Source organism: Leptodactylus fuscus, chromosome 2 (genome assembly GCF_031893055.1).
Source record: "Leptodactylus fuscus isolate aLepFus1 chromosome 2, aLepFus1.hap2, whole genome shotgun sequence".
Taxonomy (NCBI): Eukaryota; Metazoa; Chordata; class Amphibia; order Anura; family Leptodactylidae; genus Leptodactylus; species Leptodactylus fuscus.
This window is the reverse complement of record NC_134266.1, coordinates 13699295-13717375: the sequence shown is the minus strand read 5'-3', so window position 1 is coordinate 13717375 and position 18081 is coordinate 13699295. Positions and strand designations below refer to the sequence as shown.

The 18081-nt window shown below is 45.8% G+C and overlaps 1 protein-coding gene across 3 annotated transcripts in view; it reads left to right on the top strand.

Moving 5' to 3' along the window:
* Positions 1-18081, top strand: part of SAMSN1 (SAM domain, SH3 domain and nuclear localization signals 1) — a 75046-nt gene that overhangs the window by 39117 nt on the left and 17848 nt on the right. The window contains exon 1 of one of the 3 annotated variants that reach the window (XM_075263481.1): positions 5737-6071. The exons of the other annotated variants lie outside the window; for them this stretch is intronic. Within the exon in view, the coding sequence (XP_075119582.1) occupies positions 6015-6071 (57 nt within the window). The 5' untranslated portion in view covers positions 5737-6014. Of the gene's footprint in view, positions 1-5736; positions 6072-18081 lie in introns of those variants that run through there. 3 annotated transcript variants of the gene reach the window in all.

The following is an 18081-nucleotide window of genomic DNA, read 5'->3' as shown; positions in this document are numbered from 1 at the left end:
GTAGCTTTTAATCAGTTCCTGGATCCTGGATGAAGGTATTTTGGACCATTCCTCTTTACAAAACAATTCAAGTTCAGTTCAGTTTGATGGTCGCTGAGTATGGACAGCCCGCTCTCAAATGATCTGAAAACAAAGATTGTTCAACATAGTTGTTTAGCGGAAGGATACAAAACGTTGTCTCAGAGATTTAACCTGTCAGTTTCCACTGTGAGGAACATAGTAAGGAAATGGAAGACCACAGGGACAGTTCTTGTTAAGCCCAGAAGTGGCAGGCCAAGAAAAATATCAGAAAGGCAGAGAAGAAGAATGGTGAGAACAGTCAAGGACAATCCACAGACCACCTCCAAAGAGCTGCAGCATCATCTTGCTGCAGATGGTGTCACTGTGCATCGGTCAACTATACAGCGCACTTTGCACAAATAGAAGCTGTATGGGAGAGTGATGAGAAAGAAGCCGTTTCTGCAAGCACGCCACAAACAGAGTCGCCTGAGGTATGCAAAAGCACATTTGGACAAGCCAGCTTCATTTTGGAAGAAGGTCCTGTGGACTGATGAAACAAAGATTGAGTTGTTTGGTCATACAAAAAGGCGTTATGCATGGAGTCCAAAAAAAACAGCATTCCAAGAAAAACACATGCTACCCACTGTAAAATTTGGTGGAGGTTCCATCATGTTTTGGGGCTGTGTAGCCAATGCCGGCATCGGGAATCTTGTTAAAGTTGAGGGTCGCATGGATTCCACTCAGTATCAGCAGATTCTTGAGAATAACGTTCAAGAATCAGTGACGAAGTTGAAGTTACGCCGGGGATGGATATTTCAGCAACACAATGATCCAAAACACCGCTCCAAATCCTCAGGCATTCATGCAGAGGAACAATTACAATGTTCTGGAATGGCCATCCCAGTCCCCAGACCTGAATATCATTGAACATCTGTGGGATGATTTGAAGCGGGCTGTCCATGCTCGGCGACCATCTAACTTAACTGAACTTGAATTGTTTGTCCAAAATACCTTTATCCAGGATCCAGGAACTGATTAAAAGCTACAGGAAGCGACTAGAGGCTGTTATCTTTGCAAAAGGAGGATCTACTAAATATTAATGTCACTTTTCTGTTGAGGTGCCCATACTTTTGCACCGGTCAAATTTTGGTTTAATGCATATTGCACATTTTCTGTTAGTACAATAAACCTCATTTCAATCCTGAAATATTACTGTGTCCATCAGTTATTAGATATATCAAACTGAAATGGCTGTTGCAAATACCAAAATATTTAGAACTAAAAATGATTAAGATTAATAGGGGTGCCCAAACTTTTTCATAGGACTGTATATAATCAATCTTATACTCATTTTTACTTTTTACTTTCTCTTGCTTTGGGTAATTTGGAGAGGCCATAAATATTTCATTGGTGGGGGTTGTCAGGCGGCATCTGCTCAGGGGTTTGTCCAGTCTGCTTACTATACAGTGAACAGAGCTGGAAGCAGATAGCGCTATGTCCTATATAATGGCTAGGCGGCATTACTGTAGCTCAGCTCCCATTGACATCAATGGAAGCGGAGATGCAGTAATAGCTTCTGACCACTATGCAAGGGTGGAGCTGTTTGCTTTTGGCTCTGTACACTGTATAGAACAGGGACTGGATTCAACCTTGAATAGCTGATCCTTATGTGGCCCACCTATCGGCCCTCCACTGATCAGATATTTATGGCCTTAAATTTAAAAAAATCTTGGCCAACTCCTTTAAATGTGAACAGAACCATACTGTATACTTGTATAGCTGCTTTTCTTTATGGCTAGAGATGAGCGAGTAGTGTTCGATCGAGTAGGTATTCTATTGAATACTACGGTATTCGAAATACTCGTACTTGATCGAATACCACTAGCTATTCACAGTAAAGATTTGATTCAGAACCAGCGTTGATTGGCTGAATGCTATACAGTGTACAGCATTCGGCCAGTCAACGCTGGTTCTGCCGGAGGCTCATCTTTGACGAGGCGGAGTCTAAGATCGGACCACAATGGAGACTGCTGTGGTCCGATCTTAGACTCCGCCTCCTCACAGAAAAGCCTCTGGCAGAACCAGCATTGATTGGCCGAATGCTGTACACTGTATAGCATTCACCCAATCAACGCTGGTTCTGCAGGAGGGATGCTGGGGACTGCTACTCAAAGGTAAAATACTATCCTGCGGGTCTATCATTCTCCCCGCGCCGTGTCCTGTTCTGTACGGTTCTTTCTCTGTATGTGGGCCTGTACTCCGTTCACTTTGCTTTTACTCATCCAGCGCTCGGGTACTAGGCTAGTTTTGACAGTCTCTGGTTGAATTGCGCGTCTTCTGTGCTCTCATGGTAATATACAGAAACCGCATCCGGCCCTAGATAATTCCCAGTGCTGACTGCCCAAGTACCGCACTCTCCTTCACTCGTCCTAAACACTCTCCTCCTGCTACTCGTGGACTTGGTGACTCTCCTTTAGTTGAATAGTGGTTTCCCCTGAAACGAGCATTTTTCCCATAGACTATAATGGGATTCGATATTCGATCGAGTAGTCGAATATTGAGGCTCTACTCGAAACGAATATCGAATCTCGAATATTTCACTACTCGCTCATCTCTATGACCCTTAAAAAAATTAAAAAAATCCTCTTCAATGTAACAGAGCCCTACTGTATACTTATATAGTGGAATAGGAAATGTAGCATAGCTCTTCTTCCCAGAATGCCCCATTGGACTCCATGAACACCAGTGTGATCAGAGCCTAAATAATGGAGTTTTCTATACAATTTTCTAAGTATTTTGTTCCCAAGACAACTAGATTTGGTCAAACTGGACCTGACTACAAATTCCATGTACACAAAGCTGCAATTTTTTTTTCTTTTTTATTAAATATTTTGCATGGGCCGGTACATAGAAATCCACTCGAGAGATTAGCAATAATGACAACTTTGCTGTGTACTATACAATCCCCAGTCAGAGGGCATTAAGGTGTCTGTAAATGAAAGATTCAGTGAGAATGCCGGAGATAAGTAGATACCCACAGGTTTGGGAAGAGGCGCATTAAACCGACGGCGTCTGCGGAGTGCGCACATCTCATGCATGAAATGAGAACATTTTCAGAGATGAAAGAAAATAATCTCCTTCTTTTGGCTTTGATGAAAATATTACTGAGATGTCATTTATTTTCCACATTTTATTACTGCTTTTTGAAATTTGTTTTTCTTCCGTCATATTTCATGTTTTAAAAAAAAAACTCGAAAGAGAACATTTACATAAAGGCCGAAACATAAACGATTTATTATCTCCGAGTCAGCAATAATCAGAGGAAATTAATTTCTAATTCATTATTATATCTGTAGATTTCTAGTTGGAGGGTAAATAAAGCAGCCTAGGAGAAATTCTATGAATACGTCCTATGGTTCAGGCTTCCCTATCGAAATGCGGCTTAAAACGCTGCAGAAAATCGGCGATCGAGTAAATTTCACGATCGTGATCAGGTTCCGATCCCGCCTAAAAAAGATCGGGAACAGGATTCTGATACCGATCGCTGAACTTACCTGCAGAGAAGCGCTGCCGCTCCCAGTTCTTCTCGCTCCTCTTCTTTCTCATTGACATGCCTTCAGAGTGGCCTGCGCGCCCCCGTCTCCCTAGGCTAGTGTTAGAGATGCTGGGAGAAGGCGGGGCTTGTGGCTTAGGAGAGTGTGGGGGCTGGTACTGGGAGGAGAGACGTGAGTTATGCACTCACATCTCGCCCACACTCTCCTAAGCCACAACAAGCCCTGCCTACTCCCAGCATCTCTAACACTAGCCTAGGGAGGTGGGGGCGCACACAGCGCTCTGAAGGCATGTGTAGGAGAGAGAAGAGGAGCGATAAGAACGGGGAGCGGCAGCGATTCTGTGCAGGTAAGTGGGGGGACTAAGTAGCCAGGGGATTTTTTTTCAATCACTACAGAGCGTGGAGTCCAAAAATCGAAGCCTTCCATTTTTGTACTCCACGCTGTATAGTGAATAGGATCATTTTTAAAATGCGATCTTCGATTGTTAAAAAAAAATCCCATTGAATTGCATTAGGATCGGAATTGGGATTGGGATCGGGTTCGAATGGAAAATGATCGAAAATCGGATTTTAAAAACAATCCTTAAATCTCAAGACTGTTTCAACCCTAGTTCTATCCTACAATGTCGAGATGAGATGACGTAAAATCTCATGTACTTTGCTGAAACTGTAAGATGCAACATCTTTTTCTGCACTGGTCAAAAACGTTGTGTTTATGCAACTTGGGGCATCCGCGTATAACATGGATACAGAAGTTATCATATACCACAGATAACTTACTGGAGGGAACCAAACGATGGAAATCAGAGACGTAGCTATAGGGGTTGCAGCGGTAGCACTGGCAGAAAGCAGCACAGTACTGGTTACACTGGTAGAGAGCAGCACAGTACTATTACCATAGGTAAAGAGCAGCACAGTACATGCAGGGTGGGTAATGGCACCTTGCACCATGTACCATGCATGTGAACTATTTAGCTTTTCATTTACTATGACCGCCATACAACCAGAACATACTACGGAGTCCTGGCTTTAGCTGTATATGGGGCTCACTTCCCTTCCACTTTGTACATTGCTCTTGATGGCAGATAATAAACTTCTGAGCCTTCCAAGAAATGCTGCAGATTCTTCCACTATGTGGTTTTTACAAAGACAAAACCTCAAGTAACCCACATACACAAGATACAACTATACTGTGAAAGCAGAGCTCTCAAACCTTATTCTGGCCATGTGTAAACTTTACTGTTCATGTAATTTAATTAAATCTAAATAAATTGATACATTAAAACATCACACACAATAAACAAAAGATACAATTTGACAGGGGAGACAAAAAAAAGGAGAGATCACAAAACAGTAAGTTTGTTTGTGCACTGCATTACATATGTTGTATTGCTTCTAAGTAACTAATAGGTAAATATCCCAGAGCTGTATTCATAATTCTGCTGCTTGGCATCGAAAAACACACAAGTTTGTTGACAGATACTTCCTATCGGCCTAGCAGGACTCCCACAATGAAAGAGTTAGCTTTATTGCAGGGGTAGGCAACCGTCAAACTCCAACAGTTTTAAAGGGGTTGTCCGCTTTCAGACCAATATTGAGAGACATAGGTTATGGTTTGTATAATAAAAAGTTGTACAATTTTGCAATATATTTTCTGTATCTATTCCTTACAGTTTTCTAGATTTCGGCTTGCTGTCACTCATTCTGTTACTTCTAGTGGATAAAAGTCTGACCATGGTCATGTGATATATGGTCCATGGTCATGTGATATACAGTCTATGGTCATGTGATATACGGTCCATGGTCATGTGATATACAGTCCATGGTCATGTGATTTACAGCCCATGGTCATCACATGACCATGCATAGACCACCATTGTAAAGGGGCGGATTTTGAAGCGAAATCCGCTGTCAAAATCCGCCCCTTTGTTCACGTGTGAACGAGCCCTAACTGGATCAATACAGGACAAGTAGTGACAGGGATTTACAAAGTAACTCAACTCTTATGGAGCCTTCACACGGAGTAAACGCATGTGTATTTTTGCAAAATACACGTGTAAAAATACACTTCAAATACACGTTTATGTAGTTTAACAGTAGGAATAAAATAGTGCTCTAGAGCGCACATATGGTGCTTTATGGTAAATAGGTGCAGTATTTCCTATACTGTGGGTTTTATCACCCGCCCTGGGCATTATGTCATACCAACCACAGACATAGATGTGATCAGAAATGTGTCTTGTGGGAGGAATTAACAAAGAATCGTGTTCATTACACTGAACTGTGATCACTTTCATGAACGAAATATCAGGTTGACAGGAAAAGTGCACGTTGCAAAACAGCTGCTGGTACAGCGTGGCGGCGGTGGTGTCACATCCTCTGTATGAGGAAGCTGGAGGGATCAGGCGGCCACACATTCTGACGATTGTCTCTGTGAAGCCTTGTATCAATTTCACGCACAATGCTAAAAAGAAAGCCCTCAAATGTCTCGGACAAAGAGAAAAGTCAAAAACCAAAGGTAAGACCAAATCTACGGAGTCTTTGGCGGTGATGGTAGTAAGTTATACATGGTGCGGGGCTCAGTTTCTCACCCTTTTGGGTCTGTTTGATGCTTGGTACTTATCAGTAACTTTGTTAATATAATATTATGTGCAGTCTTATGTAAAACCCAAGGTAAGAAGTCTTCATTGGTGGATCTACGGTGGGGATACCAGGAGCATTTGCCCCAGATTCTAAGTGTCAGGGGGTTGACGACCTCCACTTTGGATACAGGAATGGGAGCAGGCGTGTATCTGTAGTCCATGGCCCGCAAGCAAGGTGGAGGGCTGTCCATGGTTATCATGGCCATAACATGCCTGTAAATTGTGGATACATGAATACAGCCTATGGCTCCCTGCACACGACTGTGTGCCTTGTCAATGTGCTAGCCATGTTTCTAAGAGCTAGCCACTGATCCATTATTTTCTTAGTGATCCATACACAACATCATGTAGTATGTCCTGCCCATGTAGGGCAAAATTCAGGACAGTTTGTGTCCTGGGTTCTGGGTCCATATAGAGCGGGGACAGAACATGCATATCGTCCATGTGCTCTCCCTGCAATTTCCCCCTGGACCCGTACATATACCTGCTCATGTGCATGCAGCCTAATTCAGCCCTGCTGGATTTTTAGTGCATATTCACATGCAGTGTTTCTGCTACATTTTGAGTCTACTGTGTATGACTGTTTCCATAATGCGTGACACTGTGTTGGTGCAATTCCGCTTTATATAGAACACACGTGAAACTACACAAAGTAGCAAATACAAGTATGTACAGTGACAGTCTATTGTATTTTCACACAAATGATTCAAAGTATAACAGAGTTGCACCCGATGTCACACTATTGCATCTGCAAAAAACTCTGCTGCGTCCATACATACAGTACATACTATATATAAATGTGCATGTGTGTGTGTGATAAATGTGGGCTTTTTGGTCAATGCTTGTGGTGCAGGTTTTGTAGCAGAATTGTGATGGACAAGTGTTAAAACTGCAAGTAGAGTAATGTGATATAACTTATACATACCTCCCAACCATCCCGATTTCCACGGGACATTCACGATTTCGGTGTCCTGTCCCGCAGTCCCGGTCGGCGGGAGGTATGTCCCGATTTAAACTCAGATCTGCGTCCGGAGGAGTTGAATACATACACGACTAAAGCAAGGTGCTGTCACAGCTCATTTCCTTGCTTTGCTGCGGCGCTCTGGCTAATGGCTGTGTAAGTGCGATGTGATGACGTGACATCGCGCCTACAACTCTGTTAGTGAGACTGCGGAGAGAGCGGTGGGGGACCGTTGGAAAGTGAGTATCAGTGTTTTTTTGTGTTAAACATTGAGGTGGAACATAATGAGGGGGCAGATGAAGGAGGGGGACATGAATCTTGGGGAAGAGATGGGGGGACATTAATCTGGGGGCAGAGATGGGGGACATGGTTCTGGGGGAAGAGATGGAGGGGACATGAATCTGGGGACAGAGATGAGGGGACATGAATCTGGGGGCAGAGATGGGGGGACATGAATCTGGGGCAGAGATGGAGAGGACATGAATCTAGGGGCAGAGATGGAGGAGACATGAATCTGGGGGCAGAGATGGGGGAGACATGAATCTGGGGGCAGAGATGGAGGGACATGAATCTGGGGGCAGAGATGGGGGACATGAATCTGGGGGCAGAGATGGGGGACATGAATCTGGGGGCAGAGATGAGCGGACATGAATCTGGGGGCAGAGATGGGGGGACGTGAATCTGGGGCAGAGATGGGGGGACATGAATCTGGGGGAAGAGATGGGGGGACATGAATCTGGGGGCAGAGATGGGAGGACATGAATCTGGGGGCAGAGATGGGGGGGACATGAATCTGGGGGCAGAGATGGAGTGGACATGAATCTGGGGACAGAGATGGGGGGACATGGAACTGTGAGCAGAGATGGGGCACATGATTTTGGGGGCAAAGATTGGGGACATGAATCTGGGGGCAGAGATGGGGGAAATGAAAGTGGGGGAGAGATGGAGGGGGGACATATAATTTACGGGTGACTGTATGAGGATTATACTGTGTGGGGGCACATGAAGAATGAATGAGAATGGGCGGAGTCAACATAAAAGTGGGTGGAGCTAAATTTGCCACAGCACGCTATGCACGCTGCACACTTTGTCCTTCTTTCAGTTCTTCAAAAGTTGGGAGGTATCAGTGGCGTAACTAGGAATGGCGGGGCCCCGTGGCGAACTTTTGACATGGGGCCCCCCCCGACACCGAAGATCTCGACCGAGTCCCTCCTACGCATTCCTGCGCGCTCTATTATGTCCCATAGTGGCCCCTGCACACAGTATTATACCCAATAGTGGCCCCTGCACACAGTATTATGTCCCATAGTGGCCCCTGCACACAGTATTATACCCAATAGTGGCCCCTGCACACAGTATTATGTCCCATAGTGGCCCCTGCACACAGTATTATCCCCCATAGTGGCCCCTGCACACAGTATTATACCCAATAGTGGCCCCTGCACACAGTATTATACCCAATAGTGGCCCCTGCACACAGTATTATGTCCCTTAGTGGCCCCTACAGGACTAAATACTGTCACCGCTGACCGCTATACCAGGACAAATTGTGGATAAAAAAAAAATCTGACCCTGTGCATTACAATTTAGTAACTCCATGTGCCTCATATTAATAACAGTTAACCCCATCATGTCCCTCACATTAAGCCTTGTGTACCTCACATAAGAGTTACTGATATGTGAGAGACATGGAGGTAATAATAAAGTATCTTCATTATTATTACCCCCAAATGTCTCACATATCAGTAACTCTTATGGTGAGGCAAACAGGGGTTAATGTGAGGGAGATGATGGGGTTAACTGCTATTACTATGAGGCACATGGAGTTACTAAAACACAAGTAATCCCCCCAAATGCCTGATAGTAATAAGTAACCCCAGTACGTACCTGTGTAGCTTCAGTTTCATTTTCCTGGAGCAGCTTCTTCCTCTTCTCTTCTGTGCTGGACGGCAGGGATAAGCCCCGCCTCCTCCTCTCATTGGTGGGCAGAGGACAGCAGAGAAAGGGAGGGGGGAGAGAGGGGGAGCGTCCTGAAGCGCTGACAGGAGCCAGAGCTGCAGCTCCTGTGTCTCAGCCATTGCTGCAGCTTCGGGGCCCCCTGTTGGTGGAAAGTATTCCACCAACAGGGGACCCCGATCATTATACTCGGGGGTCCGAAAAGACCTCCGAGCATAATGACAGCAGCAGTAGCAGCTGTCACCGGGCCCCTAATGTCCCGGGCCCTGTGGCAGCTGCTACCGCTGCTATGGTGGTAGTTACACCACTGGGAGGTATGCTTATATAAAACTCCAGTAGCAAAATGTAAATTAGAAGGTAGAAAACTGCAGATGTTTTGCTTTTTGCTGTGGTTTTATATAAATTACAGAAAAAGTCCCTACAGATACAGCACATGTAAATATATATACATTGTTTCCCATGGCAGATCACTGCTGAAAACCTGTCATGCACAACTTCTTGTAGAAATGTCTCAGTAAGACAGGAACTGAACCTTTCATCAGAGGATCGCCACAGGTCAGCTAAGGCTAGGTTCACACTTGGGCTGGGCTCTCCGTCCTTCGGGTCCAACAGGGGATGTGAATGAGAGCCCATGTACTAAAACAGACTATAATGGAGTCCACTGGGTGTCCATTGGGTTTCCGCTGTAACTCCTCTGTGCAGGATTTTTCTCTCCACAGAAGTGAGCCTAGCCTTACAGGGATTTTTTTTTTCTTATTAAATTGACAGACCAAAGTATCTTTCCTTATCTGACTTTCACCTTCTTCAGTAAGTCACATGATCACAATGTGACTTATTTTTCCTAGCACGGATTACTGTGTAAACGGGAGGTCTCTCTGCTGCCTGCAGGTATTATTGAGAACTACCATGTAGCCTCAGATTCATCAAAGCCCCAACCCCCTGTTGTTCTTCCGTCCTACCTCTTCTTTCAAAATTCCTCCATGCTATTATTTGCCTGGCAGGCTGGGGCTGCGGCGGCCCCGCCTGCAAGTGTCCGGAGATGACTTTCAGCTTGTGCTGTGAACAAGCAGCACCCCGGCTCCCTCCATCCCCTGGAGCTGCTGCTGCCCGGCCTGCAAGTGTCTGGAGTGCTTGTTCACAGCTCAGGCTGAGCGTCAACTCTCAGTCTGCGCTGTGAACAAGCAGACACCGGGGATCCCTGGCTGCAGCCCGCGATCGACCCATACGTCCTTTGCGATCGACCGGTAGACGTATTGGGCACCCCTGGTCTATGGGGTCCGTGCGCTTTAACCGCACAGCGCTCCTCCTAAACACTCTCCTCCTGCTACTCGTGGCCTTGGTGACTCTCCTTTAGTAGAATAGCGGTTTCCCCTGAAACGAGCATTTTTCCCATAGACTATAATGGGATTCGATATTCGATCGAGTAGTCAAATATTGAGGCTCTACTCGAAACAAATCTCGAATATTTCACTACTCGCTCATCTCTACTCAGTAAGTACCAATGACACGAAGTCCTAGAAAACTCCTTTAGGGTGCATTCACACTGAGTAACGCCGGGCGTGTATCACAGCCGTACACGCCGGCATTACAGCAGACTGCCGAACACTTCCCATTCACTTCAATGGGAGCGCTCGTAACAGCGGCGTTTACGAGCGCTCCCATTGAAGTGAATGGGAAGTGTTCGGCAGCCCTGCTGTAACGCCGGCGTGTACGGCTCTCATACACGCCCGGCGTTACGTAGTCTGCATGCACCCTTAAGTGATAAATAACTTTAGAGAGCCAACTTTCTACTAAACCAAAAATATGTTCACCTTTTAAGGTAGCTTCTCCCATTGCAGAGATATTGGGTCTATTATTTTGGGTACTGGTATACTTTGGTATTACAGTACGGTACATTCCTATACAGCGGTATATATTGCGGTCGCTATTATGTAATGATCACACGGACATTACCGTACAGACAAATGCGTAATATTGTATTCTTTGGTAATTCTGTGTAGCAATGCTGCTAAGTCATCCTCCTCATGCAAACTAGTTATTGGCAATAGGATGTGAATAATATGGTAGTCTATGTACAGGTACTGGAGCCTTCTATGACACGACTTCATGGACGCCATCACATGACACTTTAGAGTCGCCATTACCATTTAATGGATATTGATGTTATGAATATATAATCTTTGTGGATGTCATCGCCTTGACAACCAGAATTTCAAACATTGTATCGTTTTGTATATAAAACTCCTATGAATTCCAAGGTGTCTCCAAGGCAACAGACTACAAACAAACCCTGTGTAGTCTGGTAGAGGTGTGAGCTGGAGTTAGGGGAGGATTAGACGAGTATCAGATCTGTCCAATCCAGACTGTGACATAATAAGGGAGACAATTGTCCTTTAGTAGACAGTATAGTATGTCCTGAGTAGGGTTGAACGATGGTGTTCAGAAAAGATCGGATTCCAATCGGCGATCGAGAAAATTTCACGATCGCGATCGGAATTCCAAACACGATCTTTTTAGGTGGGATCGAGATCGGTGATTATTTCCCACGATGCTTTGCTACTGGCCAAGCATTGTGGGAAAAGCTAACAATGTTATCCTTCACACTGAGTATACACTCCAATTATTCTGAGCAGAGTGTATACTCAGTGTGAAGGCTCCACTGCGGTTCCATAGGAATGAATGGAAGCAGCCGGCACACAGCCTTAACCCCCTGCACACTGGCTGCCTCCATTCATTCTAATGGGAGACTAGCTAACATCTCTAGTAGCTACTTACCTGCAGAGATGGCTGGTCCGGTGCCCGGTTATCCTAAGGAGAACGTAAGCACCGAGCAATAAATTTAAAAAAAAAGCAAAGTAAACAACTTAATAACATCAATCTGCAAGGCCAGCAAAGTGCAGTTTTGGAAGAAGACATCATGCATTTGCAACTCATTGCAGATTACATATTTCCTAGTAACACTGCATAAATCTGTCACTATTTTATCTTCCAAAAATGTATCTTCCAAAAGTGTAAAAAAAAAAAAAAAAAAAAAACGGTGAAGCATCAGGATCACAAAGTCTATACGCTTCCAGATATTAACTGCTACTGTTGAACTCGGAAAACATAAAGCATGCAAAAAAAAAAGAACTTTCTGTCAGTTTTATTATGTCTCCAAAGGTTCCCCTTGAAAGACAAGAGTGACCTTGATATGCTGAGCTGGCACATGCCAGTGAATTAATGGCAGGACGTAGCTGGAGGGAGGCTTGCAGAAACAAAACAGCGCCAAGGGCTGTGTTCTGCTCTGATCATTAACTAGATGAATCAAAGTGATACATCAAATACACTAATCTGGTGGTGGCCTTTTTACTTTGTTCGGGACCTCTGATATGGAGAACTCGGCTGTTTTCTGCTTCTTAGAACAGAGCGTGCTGCAATATAAGGGTGTGCTGAGATCCTAATCCCAGAACATGCTGCTTGCTTTTTTATATCAACCCTGTGTCTTGAGATGTTTGCCAAGTATGATAGCTTGCTGACACATCAAAAGGCGCTTCTGTCTTTTTAGAGGCGAGCAGGAATAGAGATGGAAGCCGGCCTGACAGTGGTGAAGATAATGAGTGAGGAGGATTAGCCCCTTCTGCATCAGCGGGTGTCATCTGGAAGCAATGCTGGCACCCAGACTTATAGCCCCTCCAGCCCCCTGAGCAGGACTGGGTGAGCCGACATCTGTAAGGATAAAAGGAACAATGGAGGGAGGTGTATGAAGACTGGTGATCTTACCTCAGTCTTAAAGGGAATCTATCAGGGCGATTTGGGACACTAAACCAACCACAGGTCCTTATGGGTTTAGTATCCCAAATATCCTTGTTATAAAGTCAGTAGGGTCGAGCTGATCTTGAGATTTCAGGATCGATTTTAAAATCCGATTTCCGATCATTTTCCATTCAAACCCGATCCTAATGTAAGTCAATGGGATTTTTTTATTGATCGAAAATAGGATTTTAAAAACAACCCTGTTCAACCCTGTTGAAGGCTTCAATTTTTGGACTCCACGCTGTGTAGTGATTATAAAATCCTCCAGCAACTTAGTCGCCCCCACTTACCTGCACAGAATCACTGCCGCCTCCTCTCCCCCGCCGTTCCCCAGAGATACGGGTGCCCCCGCCTCCCTAAGCTGGTATGACTGATGCTGGTAGAAGGCGGGGCTTGTTGTGGCTAAGGAGAGTTAGAGCGGATACAGGGCGGGGAGACGTGAGTAATGCACTCACGTCTCCCCTCCTTGTACCCACCCACACTCTCCTAAGCCACAATAAGCCCTGCCTACTCCCAGCAGTAATACTAGCCTAGGGAGGCAGGGGCGCCCACAGCGCTCTGCCAGGGTGCGAAGAGAGAGAAGAGAGGAGAGAACAACGGCCCGGAGCTCCGGGGAGCGGCAGCGGTTCTGTGCAGGTAAGTCGGTTGAGCGATCGGGATTGGAATTCCATTCCTGATCTTTTTTAGGTGGGATGGGAACCCGATCGCGATCGTGAAATTTACTCGATCGCCTATCGGGATCCAATCTTTTCCGATCCCGATCGCTCAACCCTAAAAGCCATCTATGCCTGCAATTGCACTCCATGCACCGGCGCAGTTCTTCACTGAAACCAGAGGAGTACACCTCGGCTTTAGTGCACATGCCCTGTACCTCCAGCACTCGCGCAGTGATGCTGGGGTGTATGTCCTCAGCTTTACAGAAGAACTGCACAGGCGCCGAGAGCCCCAAGGATGAGTCCATTGAGACTCATCTCTAGGTAATTATATGTAGTGGATTGATACCAGTTTGAGTGTTTCCTATAGCTTTCAGTTTTTTAGGTTATTCATCTCTAGGTAAGCATAAAGATTTATTTTTTAAAACACAGGCACAGCGGGATATATAACAGGGTGATTTGGGACACTAAGCCCCCACTTTATAAGAACCTGTGGGTGGTTTAGTGTCCCAAAACGACTTGACAGGTTCCCTTAATAGCACACAAGTGGCCCGGATTACTAGGCAATTGTGGAATATCTAATAACATTTTTCTGGTGGACCGGGTCACCCACCACCCAATTGGATTCCCGGTCCGCCCATTGTCTATAAAAGTGCCGAGGCTGAGATGGATCATAGTGCATCAAGTTGAAGTGCATACGTCTTCATAAATGTGGGCCCTTAGGTTGCACTTATTATTATTATTATTATTATTATTATTATTAAAGGGCAGTTCCATTACATAATGAATGGACAATGCATGATCTGTAACACATAGTGAAATAAGTGACGACCATGAGTGTGGAGTCCTTAATAATTGTCACTTCATTAAAGGGCTACTCCCAACTGGACACATCAGTGCAAAGATGGGAGTAACTGTTCCTTGTCCTGTCTACTACGGTCAGAACTTCTGGGAACATCAGAGCAGTTCTGTTCTATGCTACTCCCTTAATTCCCATAAAAGTGAATGCAACCTACACAAACAGTGGAGCTAGACTGTGTCCACAGCTTCAGTTACGGAAACAGCGTAGCTAGATATGTGACACTGTTTCTGTAGCTCCCATTCTCCTCTAAGTTTTAGGAGTTGCACAGAGTAGCACTGCTCATTTACATTACGGACAAGACAGACAGGATTACAATAGAAGAGAAGACCATGATATAACGCCATTGCATCCACTACTGACAATAGATGAGGTCACCACTTTATCTACTTCCCTCCCTGCACAGAGCAAGTCCAGAAAACCCTCCAATAGACCTCAGTGAGTCAGATTCAGTATATTATGGCAATGAAATTACCCTAAATGCCGTTAACAGAGCAAAGAAGGGGCTTAGGAAAGATGGCCGCCCCCGTACTCATGTCCAGATTTGCATTTAATGGGGTAGATTGCTTTTTGGACACGACTTTTTAATATGACGTCTCAGGCCATATCTATGCAGTGACTGTTTTTAGAGGAACTGACTTAAGTCTTTCACAATCCGAAAGTGGAGCCTAAATAAAAAAGGGTCACAGTGGGGGAAGGGAGCAAAAATGTGCTTGTGGACATGTTGGCTGTGGTAGAGGTATTAAGTACAGAGACGTATATATAGAGAGCGCTACTTTCACACATATATAATGTAGCAACAACTTGAAAATGGTGCAACTACAGCCTGTGGTCTACCAAGGCATTTACACTATAGCGTGCGGTCTAGCGCATGCTATAGTAGAACCGGTTGGATTTACTGCTGTGGTGACCAAGTTCGTCCTCCCAGAGAAGGTCTCTGCATTATTCTCTAGACCCCTGGAGGAGGGAAGAGACAGAAAGGAGCAGGGAGTGTTAGAAAGACTGCAAGGAGTAAGAGGAGAGACAGACCAAAGCTGGGATGATGGAGAAAGAAGAGACAGAGCGCAGCAGGGGGTTATGGAGAGACTACATGGGGACAAGAGAAGAGACTGCAGGGAGCAGGAGAGACAACCCACAGCAGGGAGTGGAAAAGAGACTGCAGGGAAAAGTAGAGACAGATAGGAACAGGGGGTGATGGAGAGACTGCAGGAAAGAAGAGAGACAGACCAGAGCAGAGAGTGGCCAAGAGACAGACTGGACCAAAAGGTGGAGGAGTGACAGATTGTAGTAGGTGGTGATGGAGAGACTGCACACTATAGTAGCCAGGGATGTAACTATAAGGGGTGCAGTGGTAGCAGTTGTCACCAGGCCCTGGACCTTGAAGGTTCCCGAAGGGTTACTCTGCCATATTAAAAATATCACTATTCTAAATGGCACAAGGTACTTAAGGGCCCCTTACAGATTTTGCATTGAGCATACCTCCCAACCATCCTGATTTCCACGGGACATTCACGAATTCGGTGTCCTGTCCCGCGGTCCCGGTCAGTAGGAAGTATGTCCCGATTTCAAGTCATCAACGTCCGGAGGACGCCGGTGAGTTGAGCACATATGCGAGTAAAGCAGGAGCTGTCACAGCTCAGCTCCTTCCTTACTGCTGCCTTACTGGGGGGACATAAAACTGGGGGCAGATAAAGGGGTTAAATGAAACTGGGGAGAGATGAAGGGGGGAATATAATTTACAGGGGACTATAGGAGGATTATAATGTGTGGGGGCACATGAAAAATGAATAGGAGTGGGCGGAGTCAACATTAAAGTGGGCGGAGCTAAGTTTGCCGCGCCGCGCATGCACGCCACATATTTTGTCCCTCTTTCGGCTCTTCAAAAGTTGGGAGGTATGCATTGAGCATCAAGTCACGCTTCTGATACTAGCACTCTTATCTGCCTGTAGGTGAAGACATACTGGACCTACAAACCATCATATTGCACTCTATGAACAAGGACATACCACAGAAGCAGCCCAAGAACTAGCACTTTTTGATCTTTACTATTGGGTGGCAAAAACCTGGACAGGGTTTTCCCCCACTACCCTCTTCAATACAATGTGTAATAGGGCTATGGTATTGGGGCACACTACAGCAGTATTCCTTGGGCTCTGTACCGTGCTATTGGTTGTGTAAGGCCTGGTACATCTGCATGGGCATTATGTAGCGGTATAATTTGGTGCAGTCGTGTCCTAAATGCGATGAATGTTTTTGATGGAAACATGAGGGGGCCTGTGTACATGAGACGATTACTATGTACATGTCAGTACTGGGTCCCTACAAGCTACTTTAAACACTCACATGACATCTGTAAGATCTCAAAAGGAAGTGTACCCATGACTCAGTCCCCCTGGCCCGTGTCCCATATAATGTCGGTTTTATTGAGCAACCCTCTGCACAAGAAAATATCTATGGTGTAAATGCCATCATCACTTCAGAACAAGTAAAAAAAACCACAACCTTAATATTTCACTATTCTCCTCGCCCACACACGGGCACGATTTTCCGACATATTAACTTTTTTCCTATTTTAACAGATGTTGGTATAGAGGTTTTTTTTTATCAACTTTGATACCATAGGTGGCCATACACAATGGATAAAGCCTGGCCGAGCGCCCTGATTTTAACAGCAGGGCCGCCATCAGGAATTTTGGGGCCCCATACAGCCTAAGTGTCTGGGCCCCCCCCTGCCATTTTTGCTTTGCGCGCCGCGGGAAATTTAGCCCCACCCACTGTTATGTTGACTCCGCCCACTCATTAATTTTCCATTTGCCCGCACACTGTATAATCCTCCTACAGTCACCCGTAAATTATATGTCCCCCTCCGTCTCTCCCCTAGCTTCATATACACCCTTCATCTGCCCCCAGATTCATGTCCCCTCCATCTCTGCCCCCAGATTCATGTCCCCTCCATCTCTGCCCCAGATTCATGTCCCCACATTTCTGCCCACAGATTCATGTCCCCCCCATCTCCATACCTCCCAACTTTTGAAGAAGTAAAAGAGGGACAAAATGTGTGGCGCGCTTAGCGCGCCGCAGCAGATTTAGCCCCGCCCACTTTTGTGTTGACTCCGCCCACTTGTTAATTTTTCATGTGCCCTCACACAGTATAATCCTCCTACAGTCACCCGTAAATTATATGTCTCCCCTCTATCTCTCCCCCAGTTTCATATACACCCTTCATCTACCCCCAGTTTCATGTCCCCCTTCCATCTCTGCCCCTAGATTCATGTCCCCACATCTCTGCCCCCAGTTTCATGTCCTCTCCATCTCTGCCCCCAGATTCATGTCCCCCCAGATTCATGTCCCCCCTCCATCTCTGCCCGCAGATTCATGTCCCCCATCTCTGCCCCCAGATTCATGTCCCTCCATCTCTGCCCCCAGATTCATGTCCTCTCCATCTCTGCCCCCAGATTCATGTCCCCACAGTGTCATGCCGTCCTCTCCTTCATCTGCCCCAGTGTCATTCCGTCCTCTCTTTCATCTGCCCCCAGATTCACGTTCCACCTCCACATTAAACTTACCTTCTCCTCCGCTCCCTCGCCGCTCTCTGCGCGTCTCTCTCGCTGACACATGCGGCTGAAGGAAGGAGCTGACACAGGTCAGCTCCACGCTTCGCCGCT